The sequence below is a fragment of the Sciurus carolinensis genome, chromosome 7, assembly GCF_902686445.1.
Source record: "Sciurus carolinensis chromosome 7, mSciCar1.2, whole genome shotgun sequence".
NCBI classification, from domain to species: domain Eukaryota; kingdom Metazoa; phylum Chordata; class Mammalia; order Rodentia; family Sciuridae; genus Sciurus; species Sciurus carolinensis.
This window is the reverse complement of record NC_062219.1, coordinates 55437947-55455426: the sequence shown is the minus strand read 5'-3', so window position 1 is coordinate 55455426 and position 17480 is coordinate 55437947. Positions and strand designations below refer to the sequence as shown.

The following is a 17480-nucleotide window of genomic DNA, read 5'->3' as shown; positions in this document are numbered from 1 at the left end:
CAACCCACACTGCAGCTTCACTGCAAAACCTGATTTTAAAAGTAAACCCACCCTCTTACTTGTAAAGTGAAACAAATCTTCAGTGGCACAGCCTCCTGCCTCCCAATTAGAGGACTGGCTAAACTGGTGAACAAGGTTCTAATGAAAAACTTCTCTGACCATTTGATAGCAATTATTGCATTCTAAATTTAGAACCAAAAAAATCATTTGTGTTTTTGGTAATTTCCAAATTTTATTTCTAACTACTACAGTAACAAAATACCAATGGTAATTCTGCATGGAGAGTAGCAACCCTTTAAACAAGGTCACAGTCAGTATTCCAACAGTACTTAGGTCTGTGGAAATTTTGATAGGAGAGGATTATCAATTATCAATCTTATAATATTACAGATTTGTTTCCTCCCTGTCTAATATAATAAAAATTTTCCTCTCACCCCACTGGTTCACTGCATACACATTTCTACTTTTTATTAAGCACAACCCTTTTGGTTGTACTGTGTGAGGGGAAATCCCTCTCACTCAGGGGTTTTCCTATGGTATACCAAGATAGCAGTCACTTAGTCTTATTACATTTTTAGTTGGGGGAAAAAAAAATGGATTACCCTATTTATGTCCTTTCTCTGAAAATAAAAAGACAAAGACAATTTCAAACATAAAATGAGTCAAACTTCTATTTTATTAACAGGAGTCCAAAATGAATACAAAAAGATACCTCCTTTGCATGTTATATTTATTTTCCTTAAAAGGTTTCTGATAGGTAGATTAAAAGCTAAGAATGTAGTTCAGCTTTTATAGTGAACCTTTTAAAAAAGGTCTAATAACATAAACCACCAACATCAGAGAACATATGGTCCCACAATTACTTTTAGACCTATAGCTAGCTTATCAAAAGAATTAGATCCTGCACTGATCTGCTAAGATAAGAGGCTTAAAAATGTTTTAAGCCATTAAAAGTCATCTTTATAATCTCTCAAATAACTCTGGGCAATTAAGAAAGCAAAATCCCAAAATGTAGCCCTCTATATTATGTGGAATGTGAGAGAATGTCAACTTATGACCAAGATAGGTGAAAATAAAAGGCTTAAATCCATGTATGGAGCTGTTAGAGTCTCATCACCTGCAAAATAGCAATACATGAGTAACATAGTTTATCAAGGCATTTAAAATTTGAGCAGATGTTACTTAAAACATTTGTGATGTTTACAATATTTTAATGTTTACTAAAAACTAAAGCTGAACAAAGAAAAGTTGCTCATTTATAAATTTTCATGTACCTTCACTTTTACTGGGACCATAAATTGATCAGATAATACATAGCCCACACTTTGGACAGTTATAACAAAGGATTTATTATAATTTGCAGATGAAATAAATGCACCATCCCATACTTGAAAGACTTTAATAAGCCCTAAACATCCTAAATGTTTTTTTCAGATTGTACCAAGGCACCGCCAATTGCCTAGTTATTTTATGCACCCATTTCTAGTAAAGAAACTAACACTTCCTTCAATATCGGTTCTGCACTGTTTCTGGTTTATTATACACTTCCAAAACAGCAAAAGTTTGCAAATATGTGCAAACACTGTGGTCCACTGATAGTACTGATTAGTCATCATCTTCCTCTTCCTCTTCTTCTTCCTCAAAGCTATCTTCAAAGCCCTCGCTGTCCTCCTGGTCTTCATCCCCCTCTATTGCTGTATCCCACTGAGGGTGATTTTCTGGCACAGGCTTAGCCTCATGAACTTCCAACTATGAAGAAGTAATGTAGATGTTAGAAAATTTGGGAGGAATAATGGAAGAAATATCTGGTAAAGAATAGTTTTTCTTTTAACACAGCAAAATACAGATTTTTATAGATGCAACTCTAAATTCAACACATTTAGAGAAGGCACTTTATCCTAGAAATAAGTAAATCTACTAACATGTAAATTAGTTATATTTCTAAGTTTGATATTCTGATTTTACAGAACTATTTATGAATGTATTTCTATGGAACAAAAGACTAATGATCATGATTCCTGAGCAGGAATGCTGAGTGATATCTTAAAATTCTGCTGAAAGAAGAAAAACTAGGGAGCCAGGCATAGTGGTACACACCTGTAATCCCAGGGGCTCAGGAGGCTGAGGCAGGAGGATTTGGAGATCAAAACCAGCCTCAGCAACTCAGCAAGATCCTGTCTCTAACACATTTGAAAGGGCTGGGAATGTGGCTCAGTGATTAAGTACCCTTGGGTTCAATCCCTGGTACCCAGCCCACCCCACTCCACCTCCCAAAAAACTAAAGTATGACCTTCAAAAAGATATTTTGTAGCCTCTAACAGAACTCTCATGGGAAAATACAAGCTTATTTTACTCTTTTCCTGGCAACAATGCTTAAGCACAATCTCTCTAACAGAATGCTTTTTATAAAAAGGTCAAGTGAAACGGTAAACACTGATAAAAGTGTGCTTCAAATGATAAAAAAAAAGTGTTCTAAGATGATCTTAAAAATGGTTTCACAGATTAATAAACATTCCAATAGAATGTGCAGTAAAAATCTATATGCTTTTAAAAGAAAACAACCATTTGGTGAGGTCCTTTAAGTTACAGCATATAAATATGGACATACTAATATAATTTATAGTCAAGATACTCATCACACCTCTTAAAAATCTAACTCAACAACTTAAGTTTATTATTGGAAAAGCATGGAAGGATCTCCTTTTCCTTCCATTGCTCTGCATTTCAAAACTAGAAATGCTTCCCTCGAACTCAAGTACTTACTCCAATAGTCTACTGTATTTATTGAAGAAACACTATTCTTACCTTCAATGGTTTAATTTGATCCAAACCCATATAGGAGTCTGACCTCAGAAACACTGTGTACTGATAATTCCCAGGTTTTCCTGGTGCAGGAAACTTCAATTCTACCTAGAAGATAAAATTAACACTTAAAAACCTCCATTTTGAGGGCTGCGGTTGTGGTTCAGTGGTAGAAGAGTGCTTGCCTACCATGTGTGAGGCACTGGGTTTGATTCTCAGCACCACATATAAATAAAAGAATAAAATAAAGATCTATCAACAGCTAAAAAAAAAAAAAAAAGCAAAAAAAAAAAAAATTCTCCATTTTGAGGAGGAAACAACAGTATACCCTTAAAATTCCTAGACCAGAGTACTTAACAGTCAGGTTTTACTCAGATGATACAGCAAGTCCTAACTAGTGTTACAAAAGGCCCAACAACAATAACATACATATGTGAAATATGTTTATCTATTACATATTCTATACAAAAGGAAATCAAATTAGGCAGAATTGATGGTGTTAATCTTTAATCTGTACCTTCACAATTCAAGAAAGCACATTTAAAGTAACCAACCATGTTCTTTCTTTGTTGACCATCCTCTTGGTATAGTGAAGAAATTAAGAAGAGTAAAAAAGTATAAATGAATGAAATGTTTGGAGTTAATAAATAAAACAGACTTCACTACACAGGAGATAATTATGGCCAAAGTTTCTTATTACTAGTATAAGTGACCAAAAAAAGTCAAATAGGTATTTTACTACCCATCAATCACAGACTTTAAAGACAAGCAGTAATATACTCAGATGTCTCAATTCCACTTGGGTGAAGGAAGAACACATTTTTTAAAATGACATTTGGATGCTCTAGTGATCTAAATCTCCAGAATCCAGATTTTTGCAGCCAAGATTATATATTTTATACAGGACATCATAAAAAAAAATAAATAAAACTAGAAAAACAAAATCATGGGAGAATCTTTAAAAAAAAAAACTCGGGGTTGGGGTGTACCCCAGTGGTACAGCACTCACCTAGCATGCACAAGGCAATCACAGTAAGTTTATTTCTTAACATTTAAAAAAGTAAAAAAATTCAAACCCATTTAAAAGACCCAACAAAAATGAGTAATGGTCACAAACACACACAAAAATAAATATGTATGGAACACACTGAAGGTGCTCAATTCCATTCTAAAAAATGAAACTGAAAATTCAAACTACACTGAATACAAAGAGCAGCATAAAAACTGATTTACATAAGATTCATCAATGTATGCTAAAATGACTGGGTAAAAGACTGCGAGAATAGGATATTCACACAGGGCCCAGATATTGCCACACAGAGTGGGGAAAATACCTTCACAATAATAGCAAAGAGCCTTAACTAACCAAGCAAACTTAAAACATTAATGTGGGGCAAACTGGCATAATATGCCCCTGATGTGATGCACCAAGTACGTATACCATCAGTGTTGTATACTTGCCAGAAATATTTAAGATGCACATAAGGAGTAACCAGTGAGACAAATTCACATTAAGTGATATTCTACAAAACACCTTGCTTGAACTCGAGAAATGTCAATGTCATGAAAGATTCAAAATGAAAAAGAACAAGAAAGTGTTCCAGACAAAAGAGGCACAACAACCAAATGCAAAGTGTGATCCTGAACTTAGGGGAAAAAACGACGAAAAATAAAAAACTAAGACATTAGTGAAAAATTTGAAAAAATTTGAATATGGACTGTATATTAGATAATATCACAACAATTTTAAATTCCTTGAGTATAGTAATTGTATTGTGCTTATGAAGTCAAAGGCTCCCCTGTTCTTGGGAGATACATGTATAAGTTATATTACTGAGAGAAAAAGGGAAGGTGTAAAACAGATATGCCACCTTTTATATAAAATCTGAGGGGGAATTAACAATGTGTACATTTGCTTACAATTTACCTATAATATTACATGAAGAATACATAAAAATTTGATAATACTGATGGTATCCAGGAAAAGGAAAAGGAAAAGGCGATGGAAAAACAGATGCAAAATGTTTCACTTTATGCACTTTTGTATCTTCTGAAATTTTTAGGTGAATGCATTACTGATTCAAAAACAGGTCATTTTTTTTTAAAAAGTCAAATAAATACCCTTAAGTTGATTCTATATTTAAGTGTCAAATAAACAATAAACTATTTCACACATTATTGCATGGTTATAATTTTAAAAAAAATTTTTGTACTAAAAATCAACATCTAGAATTATCTTGAAATTCAAAACTTTTGCTCTTATCTGCCAAGTTCAGACAGATAGAACCTTCTTCCAAGAAAAGGTAACAACCAAAAACATCAAGGGGAAAAAACAAAAAACAAAAAAACAAAAAAAACTCAGAACACAGTTCCCAAGGGTAAATGACATTCACCACAAGGCTACTTTTGTGATGTTATAACAGTAGGCAATGCCATATAGTCAAAAATTTCATTCTAAAAATTTAAATCCACCAATTCTTACATTTGCTTTTTAAAGACAAAAAAATACTTCGCACAAATCCAATGAGAACAAAAAAATCGTAAATTTTCATAAAATGTTAAGTTCTGGAGAGGAAGAGGAAAGAAATATGCTCTTGAACACTAACAGTAAAAACTGACAAACTATACTGACAAGTTTTTAAAAGTGACCAAGGTGTCTACCTTTAACAATTCTTCATAAATTTCCAATGAGCTCTCACCCCCAAAATATCAGAGAATAGTAAGAAAATGGTTGCAAGAGAATGCAATAAGCTATGATAAACTGATATTTTAAACAGATTTTATAAAGCAGCATGAAGATAAGATGCTGTACATTGTTAAAAATGGGAAGTATTATTATTGTTGAGTGATTACCTCTTCTGTATCTTTTAGAGTACACACGTGATATGGCATAGATATTAATGTCTGCTCCTTCCTATCTGCAATATAAAGCCACCACCATTCTTGTTTTTCCTAAAAGGAAAAAATAAAAATAAAAAATAAGAACAGTACAAGTATAATTAGAAAGAATTAGAGAAGCATTTTTGGCTTGTCTTATTTTTGAATACTGCCCTTGTTTTTTGTTCACTGCATACTTCAGCACTTACACAGTGCCTGGTTCAATAATTTACCAAATAAATAAACTCTTCTTAACTATTTATAGATCCATTCCTTACTCTTCAAAAATAACTTTGTATGCAATATTGGGGGTTTCTTATAAGTCTTTAGATGGATTCCACATTAAAAAACCCTGATTCACCTTAAATGACAAAAGATATTCTCAAAAAATATATTAACTTGTAAAGGCCATCTATGCTAAAGCCCAAAGCCAACTTCATGCTTACTGGAGAAAAACTGAAAGCATTCCCTTCTAAAAACTGGAACAAGACAGGGATGCCATCTTTACCACTTCTATAACATCATCCTTGAAACTCTAGCCAGAGCAATTACACAAACCAAAGAAATTAAAGGGATAAGAATAGGAAAAGAAGAACTCAAACTATCACTATTTGTCAACGATTTGATTCTGTATTTAGAAGATCAAAAAAATTTCACCAGAAAACTTTTAGAACTAATAAATGAATTTGGCAAAGTAGCAGGATATAAAATCAACACTCATAAATCTAATGCATTTTTCATCATAAGTGATGAATCCTCTGAAAGAGAAATTAGGAAAACTATCCCATTCACAATAGCCTCAAAAAAAAAAAAAAAAAAAAAAAAAAAAACTTGGTAATCAATCTAACAAAAGAGGTGAAAGTCCTCTACAGTGAAAACTACATAACACTAAAGAAAGAAATTAAAGACCTTAGAAGATGGAAATCTCCCATGTTCTTGGATAGGCAGAATTAATATTGTCAAAATGGTCATACTACCAAAAGCACTATACAGATTCAATGAAATTCCAATTAAAATCCCAATGACATTCCTCATCAAAATAGAGAAAGCAATCATGAAATTCATTTGGAAAAATAAGAGACCCAGGATAGCCAAAGCAATCCTTAGCAGGGAAGAGTAAAGCAGCAGGTATCACAATACCAGACCTTAAACTATACTACAGAGCAACAGTAACAAAAACATCATGGTACTGGCACCAAAACAGACAGGTAGACCCAATGGTACCGAACAGAGGACACAGAGATAAACCCACAAAAATACAGTTATCTCATATTAGACAAAGGTGCCAAAAACATACAATGGAGAAAAGATAGCCTCTTCAACTGGAAATCCATATGAAGCAAAATGAAATTAAACCACTATTTCTCACCCTGCACAAAACTCAACTCAAAATGGATCAAGAACCTAGGAATTAGATCATAGACCCTGCACCAAATACAAGAAAAAGCAGGCCCAAATCTTCATCATGTTGGCTTAGGATCAGACTTCCTTAACAAGACCCCCAAAGCATAAGGAATAAAAACAAGAATCAATAAGTGGGATGGATTCAAACTAAAAAGCTTTTACTCAGCAAAGAAAAACAATAATGTGAAGAGAGAGCCTAAAGAGTGGGAGAAAATCTTTACCACACGCACTTCAGATACAGCACTAATCTCCAGAATTTACAAAGAACTCAAAAAAACTTAACCCAAAAATAAACAACCCAATCAATAAATGGGCTAAGGAATGAGCAGACACTTCACAGAAGAAGATACACAATCAATCAACAAATATATGAAAAAATGTTCAACATCTCTAAAGAGTAATGCAAATCAAAACTACCCTAAGATTTCATCTCACTCCAATTAGAATGGCAATTATCAAGAATACAAGCAACAATAGGTGTTGGCAAGGATGTGAGGAAAAAGGTACACTCACACATTGCCGGTGGGACTGCAAATTGGTGCAGCCACTGTGGAAAGCAGTATGGAGGTTCCTTAGAAAACTTGGGATGGAATCACCATTTGACCCAGTTATCCCACTCCTTGGCCTGTACCCAAAGGACTTAAAATCAGCATACTACAGTGATGCAGCCACTTCAATGTTTACAGCATCTCAATTAACAACAGCTAACTGTAGAACCAACAGATGCCCTTCAATAGATGAATAAAGAAACTGTGGTATATACACACAATGGACTATTACTCAGGCATAAATAAGAATAAAATTATGGCATTTGCAGGTAAATGGATGGAGTTGGAGAATATTATGCTAAGTGAGATAAGCCAATCCCAAAAAACCAAAGGCCAAATGTTCTCTCTGATAAGTAGATACTGATACATAACAGGGGGCAAATGGGGTGGGTAAGGGAAGAATGGAGGAACTTTGGATTGTGTAGAGGGAAATAGGGGGGGAGAGGAAAAAGGGGACGGGGAAGGAAAGATGGTGGAATGAGACAAACATTATTACACCATGTACATATATGATTACATGAATGGTGTGACTACATCGTGTAAAACCAAAGACATGAAAAACTGTACCCCATTTGTGTACAATGAATCAAACAATAATAAAAAAATTAACTATTACGATTTCATATAACAAATAATCTTAGCAAGTAATAAGCAAAAGCTACAAAGTAGGAGTGGAAAGAACTTAGGTAGTCAAATTAAATATCAATACATTAAAGCACTTTACTCTCAAGAGTGTAAGAGAACATCTTAGGGCCTATGTATTTTTAGTCATTGTGTATTATTTTCTTGGCATTTCTAGTTCAATTTCAAAAAAATCAGGAAAGCTAAAAGACTTGGGTAAAGAAACTGCCACCAGAGTGCACAAAGACATCAAGAACAAACAGAAAACTATTTTCTTAAAAAATTTAGAAAGACAAGGAAGCACCAAACCTCAGTGTGCTCAACAACCAGTGCTCTATTACAGCTCCTGCCAATACTGTTTAGTCATCTGCCTAACCAGAGGGTTAGAACAATCACACAGGGATAGTTGTATATATAATGTTTGCCTATATGTTTTCTGCACACACAAAGTATATAAAAACATAATGATCTCAAGATGGAATATTAGTACCTAGACTTTGTGGGTCACAGAGTCTCTGTTGTAGCTACTCAGATCTGCCATTGCAACATGAAAAAAAGAAGTATATTTTAGTAAAACTTTATTTACAATAAAGTCTTGTTTACGAAAATAAACAGGGAGCTAGATTTGGCCTGCAGACTATATTTTGCAAACACTTGCTTTAAAGCTACACATACCTGGGTTACTTCACCTCTCTAAATCTAGTTTTTCTTCTCTGTTATATGAGTGTTGTAGATGAACTGAGATAATACAAGTAAAATATATGTTAGAGTTCTATTAGTATACAGTGTACAATAAATGACAGTTATGATTATTAGTGAAATGAGCTACAATCTCAATCTCTCATTTAAGTAGTTCTGACATGTCAGAAACATCATTAGCACATCATGTATGTAGTATAAGCAGTATAAGGATATGTTCAAGAGTGTGCATTTCTTCTTTTCCTCCCTATTTAGAGACTGCCTTTCCCTTCACTCTCTCAAATTGTTTACAATGAGATGCACTTGAGCATATTTACAAAAGCTGATGAATGTCAATTAGTGACACTGTACCTGTGCTTCTGATGTCCCTGTTTAAAAAGTGAAACTAATATTCTGTTGAGTTATTTGCACTTTTTTAAAAAAATGATCTTTCTGTTGCATGAGATTCCAAACCATTCTTAACATACTAAATATAATAAATTAATTTCAAAAAAAATGTAAGTTAATTATTACTAAGTGGGTAGTTAGGCATGTGGTAAAATAGACAAGGAAATGTCAGGAAGATCCTACATAAATTACAAGTGATAAATGACATTTTGAGATATTTATCATGTAAAAGCAGATTATACTAGGAAAAAGGTATTTTCACTGATAAAATGTTCTAAGGGAATGAAGGAATGTTTCATTTATCAAGTAAATATGGTCTAAAATGAAACTGGGTACAAATTATGCAGTATACACATCCCACAGCACTTTTTAAACCAATCGAATGTGTGGAATTCATTCACTTGATTCTGGGATGCTTGATGTTGGCAAACTACCTCTGCAGTGGGCATTTTGCCTCAACAGATGGGTTAAAGCTCAGGACATGCCAGAAGATCAGTGTGTGCATTAAGATGGAATCCTGGGAAGACTTCTCTCCAAGTCAAAAGAAAAGTCTGTGCAGAACCACTCAATTATTAGTAAGAGAGCCAAATTATTTAGGAATTTGCCTTAAGCAGTCCCAGCATCTCTGGATTGATATTTTCAAGCAGAAAGCAAATTTATATATGAGATCACAGTCAAACATGAGTAGAGAGCAAAGCTGTAAGGCAGTCTGTGAAACAGTATCCCTGAACTGGGGGGAAACCAATTCTTGACCTCTGCTCCATAGTCAGAATCATCCTCAAAAGCAAAATGTTAAGAGAATCCCAAAGTAGTTTGAAAGACAACAGAGGCTAGCAAGGACATCAGGAGTTGAACAAGGGGCTGGGGTTGTGGCTCAGTGGTAGAGCGCTTGCCTCATGTGTGTGAGGCACTGGGTTTGAACATAAAATTAATAAAGGTACTGTGACCATCTATGACTAAAAAAAGAAAAGAAATTAAAAAAAGAAAGTTGAACAGGCATAATAACAAAGTAAACAAGAGAACAAATAGCATTATAATGCTCTGTCCTAAGCTTGAGACTCAGTCATGCCTAGCTCATACTGAGCTGCTCAGGGTTCAAAACACAGCTGATCCCACAGCCACAGTCTCACCCATTCCCAAGGACTGGGGTAATTACTGGGATCAGAGCAAGTTCTAATGGCTCCAGGTGGCAATTACAGAATCCTCAGAAAGAAAATTTAAGAATTTTTCATCCTGTTTAGAACTAGACAGGGGCGAGATTCACAACTGTCAAGCAGTCAAAGGCAACATATTCACTTGTCTGATAAAGACTAATGACTGTTAATAAGAAATAATCATTAAGCACAACAATAATGTGAGCACAGAAAAGAGAAGCACAGAAATATTTTAAAAGTTAACAATCCTCCTTTCAAATAACATATTCACTAAAAATAATTCATATTGCAATATATCCTTTAAAACATAATCTATCAGGAATAGACCACATTTAGGGTATTTGAGCAAGTATACTCTGAAGAGTAATAAAATCCAAATGAGAAATATTTGAGGAGAGGAGAAAGTGAATGGAATAAGGAAAACTAGGCTAAGTGTAACTCACCTCAGGAAAGTAAAGACTATACACAGGATGTGTTATCTTTGATTTGGTTTCCAGTAGAGCTCTTTCCTTTCGTTGTATACTCTGTTGTAATTCTTGCCACTCCTAGTAAATAATAATAAAAAGATCTGAAATCTGGTATAGATTGACCATTCTGAGGAGTTTCTATTATTCTTGACAATGCTAATTAACTAATTAGGGTTAGAACAAGTCCAGTCCCACAAATCAAATCATCTCCCAGCTCAAACTTGCAATCCCTCTAACCTCCACAGCACCACACAACCACTTATAATCTTTATTTTGGGGGGAGTTGGGGAGGTACCAGGGATTGAACCCAGGGGCACTAACACTGGATCACATTCCCAGTCCTTTTTTAATATTTTATTAGAGACAGGGTCTCGCTAATATTAGGGCCTCGCTAAATTGCTAAGACTGGGTTTGAACTCATGATCCTCCTGCCTCAGCCGCCCAAATCGCTGGGATTACAGGCATGTGCCACCTCATCCACCTAGTAATCTGACCATGGCCTATTGCTGGACTCCTGCCTTTGCTTTTCTCCTTGTGCTTTTAATTCTCATTATTTCAAACTACCTATACTTTGCTGAAGTTACCAAACTAATTCACTCCTCTTAAACCCTGTTTGGATTTTTGTCCTTCCCTTTCTCTGTCAAATTCCTATTCATTCTTCTTTTAGGGCCAATTTAGTACAAACTCCTGAATAAAGCCTTCTACAAACTTCCTTCTGCCTCAGAACGGAGTTGATCACTCCTTCCTTTGTGCTATCACTATACCTTGCATAAAATGTATGTTAATCTCACATACGCACTGTTTATTTACAAGTCTGCCTACACCACTAGCCTGCATATCATTCAAGGAGAGAAACTGTTTCCTATTTGGCTTGCATTGTCATCTAAGACAGTGCTTGGGATGGGACAGATCATGAATAATTATTTGTTGGCTGTATGAATGTATTTTTGGTCATCTGAAGAAACTAGTCTGTCAAAACCTTAAGATCACCTCTATTAACACTAAGACACTCAGGAAAGACTGTCGACTTTCTAAAAGTGAGGCTGGGGAAATAATCTCCTTGATAGATTTTTATTTCTTAGCAATCATTTTAATTCTCAAAATACAAAAACAGCCAAGGCCTAGCAACTAGTGAAAGTAGTCATCCATATTGTTTTCCACCATTCCCAAGGATGGGTGCATTCACTCCTTATACTTCTATTATTTTGCCCTGTACCTCTTCCTGGCCTTTCCTTTTGCTTCAGAGGCTACTCAGGGTTTCCCTCCCAAATAAGTAGAGTTACTTTTAGATCAATGGCTCAGTCAAAAAGACCACAAAAAACAGCTCGTCGGTTTGCAGTGAGCCTCTAAGGACCATTCTTTGTCGACCACATTCTTTCTTTTATAGTTTTTCCATAAATCATGCACAACTTAATGCTATGAGATTTTTGCCCCTATACTTCATACCTCATCATCTTAAACGTCTTATATAACCCATGAAACAAGGTGACATTCCATAATGTTAGCTTTCCCTTAACTAACCTCTTGACATTAAAGTCCACAGTAATGTTTTTTCACCTAAACATTACCTGGAACCTGTGACAGGACCTTCAAAGTAACTGCCACCCATTTTATAACCCACCTTCCCTTATTCAAATTTCCAGAGAGACCCTAATACTGAAAATTCCTAAAGAGGGAAAAGTGACTTCATCTCAGGCCTAGGTTCTATTCTACCTACCGATTTAAGATTTAAGAAAATTAGGATTTCCAATCCTTGTTTGAAACAATTTTCCTTTATAAACCCTGACTGACATTCCTAAAAAAAAAAAAACAAAAAAAACAAAAAAAAAACTCACAAAGTAAGGAAATCATAAAATACATGGGTTCTAAGATAAACAGAAAGCAAGCAAGCAACAAATGAACACTAACAAAACCCAAAACAATCATCAGAGTATGTATAATCTCAATTACTTAAATCTATTAGTAGTAAACTTACTGCTTCATCATCTTTGTTTTGTTTTTCATCTTGCTCTCTATCAGATTCTCTGTCACTACCATCATCTTTCTCACTCTGGGAATCTCTATTGGTTTCTTCTTCTTCGGAATCACTGCCTTTGTCAGAAACTTCTTCTTCATCTTCCTTCATGCCAGCTTCCTAAAGGGAAAAAGCAAGCACAAAGTTCTGAACATCTTAATTAAGATTTATCATTCTAAGTCCCTAAGCTAACTAATTGTCAACATAAGCAAACTGGCTTAAGATTAAAATTCCACTACCCAATCAGAATTTTAGAAAATTGTAAATATATTTATTTATAGAGATGGGGGAGAAAGACTGAAGATTTTAACATCAGGCTTACCTGGTTTATTAATTTAAGGTTTGTTATTTTATCCATTCTTCATAGTTTGTAAGACAAAAATATTTCTATTTTCAAAGTACACTACCACAATGGCTAAGATGATTCAGCTTTTAAAAACATCAATTATACAATATTTTTTATGTGAGGAGAGGAAACGGACAGTTTATTGAAAAGTATTGTCATCGGAGTATAGGGTCATCTTCTGTAACTGGCAGGGTATAATGCATCAAGGAAAGTCAATATCCCGGGCAAAATATTTACTAGTGTTAATTCAAGAAGCAAGAAAAGGAACAGCAAATTAAATGCAAAAAAAGTTGAAGTAAATACTTGACTAGAAATCAGGAAATTAAAGCAAAAAAATCAAAAGACAGTTCTTTGAAAAGATTAGTAAAACTGATAAGTCCCTAAACAAGAATATTTAAGAAGAGAATACAAATTAATATTGGAAACAAAAAAGATTAACTAGATCCAAAATATATAGATTTGTGCCAATAAACTTCATAATTTAGAAGAAATAGACAAATCCCCTGAAAAACAAAATTAACATAAATTAAGAAAAGAACAAAACATATGGTAAAGAAACAGTTTATGTTTGAATGCTTTTCCATTAGAAAATTCTTCAAAATAAGAAAAAAAAAAAAAAGAAGAAAATTCTTTCAGGAAAAAAGAGAGAGAATACTTCCTGGCTTGATTAATGAGGCCAGATACAATAGCAGACAAGGATATTATAAGAAAAAAAAGAAAACACATACCAATATTTTCTTCTCAAAAGAGAAAAAAAGAGACACATCAATATTCTCTCATAAAAACAGCTGTAAGAGTCCAAACAAGATATATATTTGAAAAAGGATCCTATGTCAATGATCAAATGAGATTTGACTTAGGAATGCAAGGATGATTTAAAAATTTTAAATCCATCAATATAATTCACAACATTAACAAAAGGAAAAAAATAAATAAAATGATCATTAAATACATGCAGAAAAAGCATTTAATAAAATTCACTATCTGCTCATGATAAACAATTCTCAGCAAATAGAAAATAGAAGGAAATACTTCCTTAACCTGATGAATGATACAAAACTCTGCAGCTAACATCATACTTGGGGGTAAAATATGCTTTCTTCCTAAGATAAAAAGTAAAGCAAAGGGTGTCCACTATCATCACTTCCATTCATATCACACTGAAAATTCCAACCAACAGAGAAAGGCAAGAAGGGTATTAGGCTTAAAAAGAAAAAGGCAAAACTGCCTCCTATCACACAAAGCATGACTGAGTATGTGGAAAATCTTCATTAAAACATTTATGAATGTCTAGGACTCTTTAATAAAAGATCAATTTTTAGAAAGCAACCAGATTTCTATATGCCAGCAACAAACTTTGAAGAATAATTTTTTTAAATGTCATAACACCAAAAAAAGGCAACAAATAGAGCAGTAAATGTAATATAAGATGTGTCATACCTCTGCCACTAAAAATTATAAAGCACTGCTGAGAAAATTAAGGAAGTTCCAAATTAATGAAGATAAACCATGATCATGAATAAAAATACTCAGTATTGTTAACTTGTCAATTCTTCAATGATGATCCTCAGATTCAATGTAATACTAATCCAACTTCTGTAGCTTACACCTATTCTAAATATTTAGTTGGAAATGCAAGGGATCTAAAATAGCTAAGATGACTCTGAATGAGTAAAATTAGTCTTATTTCAAGACTTAGCATAAAGCTATAATTAAGACAGTATGGTACTGGCACACAAATAAATAAGTAAAATGGACTAGAAATTCCATAGACCAACACATCATAAAAAATATTTACGACAAAGTGCCACTAAAATTCACTGAGGAAAAGATCTTTTCAAAAATAGTGCTAGAATAGGTGGCCCGTATTCCATACCTCACACCGTGCATGAAAATGAATTCAAGACAGATCATAGAGCTAAATGTAACAAGTAAAAAAAATAATGTTTCTAGAAGAAAACAGAAAAATATGTCAAAGTCCTTGGGTTAGACTAAGATATCTTAAACAGGACACATAAGCACTAACCATAAGACAAAAGACTGATGAAATGAACTTTGTTAATATTAAGAACCATCAAAAAGCTACCATTAAGAGGGGGGAAAAGTAAGAATGCTTATCCAGAATATAAAAGGGACTCCAACAAATCCATAAGACAAACAAGCCAGCAGAAAAAAAGGATCAAGTATATGATAATGTGTTCAACAACATTAAGTCATCAAGTATACACAAATAAAAACTATACTATTACTACCAAAGAACAACTGAAAAGCTAAAAGACTGGGAAAGGCAAGTATTGGTGAGGATGTAGAACATATTCTTGATAACAGTTCATAAAACAGCGAAGCTTTGGAAAATAGGCTCTTTCTGTGAGTTAAAATACATCTTATGATCCTGTAATTTATTCACAGAATGCCATGCACAAGAATAAACACAGAGCCTTTATTCATATTGAGTAAAAACTGCAAATAATCCAAATGTCCAAAAAGCATACACAGATAAATTATAGTATATTCATACAAGAAAATATGTGTACACACACACACACACACACACACACACACACACAGACTACTGCTACAAACAACACAAAAAGATGAACACCATGGACATTATGTTTAATGAAACCAACCAGACATAACCAATTCCACTTACATGAAATTTTAAACAAAACTAATTTTTGGTGATTACAGTCAGAAAAATGAGGGGTGAAGAGTTGAGGTAAATGAAGGGGTCACTGACTGAGAAGGAGAAAAAGGGCGCTTTCTAGGATGTTAGTAAGGTTTTTAAATTTTGATTTGGGTTTAATGGTTACATATACATGTAAAACTTCAGAAACTATACACATAATATTTAAACATTTCAGTATATTTTTACCTCAATGAAGATAATTACAATGATAATAAATAAACTCACACTCCCAATGACTCCATTTGCCTGTTTTTGTTTCTGTTGTTTTGTCTGTGATAATGGAACAGGTGTAGTTTTTTTTTTTAAAGTTTTCTTTTTTTTTGATTTAGTCATTTTCTTGGGTCCTTTAGTCTTTTGCTGCCATCCTCCTTTTGTCTTATTCTTGTTAGTATCACCCTGCTGTAAATCACAACACATATCATGCTTTGTAAATCACAGCAACAGTTTCATTTAAAGTCAGAGTAATTTTTAGATGAGAATGGCTAAACTAAATGTATGTTTTCATAAGTTAAATTACCGCCCCCGCCACAGTAATATAAGCCAATCAAGAAGTAAATAAAATATTTCTTTCCAAGAAAGATAAGAAAATTCCAGCTTTTACCCCATCTTCTGCAGGCTGTTCCTCTGCAGCACAGATGGACTGCTCCTTTTCAAATACTTCCTAGGGGTAGCAAGAAGAAAAAGATAAACTATGTCAGTCTATATTTACCCTTCAGATAAACAAAGATATCTTTCAAACTGTGTATCAGATAAGTGTTTTTTTAATCTGGTTACAACCAAGGAAGGGACAGTAGATTTAGCAGTTGTAAGATATGCAAATTCATTATAAAATAAAAAATACTTCAGTTTAAAATTTTATTTAACAGCAGTCAAATGTGAATATTTTAACATTGTAAGAATTTAAACATCATATTATTTTCTAAGACCTTCGTAAAACTAGTATTAGTTTATTCATTATTGTCAGAGATACTGTTTATTGTATCTGCAATTAAAAAGTGGATCACAGAGAATATCTACATATACTAAAGATATATCCACTAACCATATAATTCTTTTAGAATCAATAAAGAAGCTTTAAAATAAGGTTTTACATGCTAGTACGACTCTACTAGAAAATAACAAGTGATATGGGTTGTGTTTAATAAACTACCTGGAAGCATTAAAGCTAACAATTGTAATGATCAGGTTCGAAACAGAAACTTAGAGGCAGCAAACTATGGCATGCCACCAATTTTTAAAACAATGTTTTTATAGGAACACAACCATGCTACTATGAATTCAGGTGTTGTTACAAAGGCTGTATAGCTTATAAAACCTAAAATATTTACTATCTAGATCTTTATATCAGCACTTCCCACTTCCTCATTTACTCTATTAGCTGAATTCTACAACACTACTTGATTTCTTAAGTACAGTTCATACTAGAATAGAAGGAAAAAAAATGTGATTCTTTTCCTTAGTCAAGGTAGGTT

The 17480-nt window shown here is 33.6% G+C and overlaps 1 protein-coding gene across 1 annotated transcript in view; it reads right to left on the bottom strand.

The window, feature by feature from the left end:
• Nucleotides 1-657: 657 nt before the first annotated feature.
• Nucleotides 658-17480, bottom strand: part of Sec63 (SEC63 homolog, protein translocation regulator) — a 64769-nt gene continuing 47946 nt past the window's right edge. The window contains exons 15-21 of the mRNA XM_047558453.1: nucleotides 16610-16669; nucleotides 16234-16407; nucleotides 12935-13093; nucleotides 10936-11037; nucleotides 5656-5754; nucleotides 2806-2910; nucleotides 658-1749 (exon numbers count right to left, since the gene is read on the bottom strand). Coding sequence (XP_047414409.1) covers nucleotides 1606-1749; nucleotides 2806-2910; nucleotides 5656-5754; nucleotides 10936-11037; nucleotides 12935-13093; nucleotides 16234-16407; nucleotides 16610-16669 — 843 coding nt within the window. The 3' untranslated portion in view covers nucleotides 658-1605. The remainder of the gene's footprint in view (nucleotides 1750-2805; nucleotides 2911-5655; nucleotides 5755-10935; nucleotides 11038-12934; nucleotides 13094-16233; nucleotides 16408-16609; nucleotides 16670-17480) is intronic.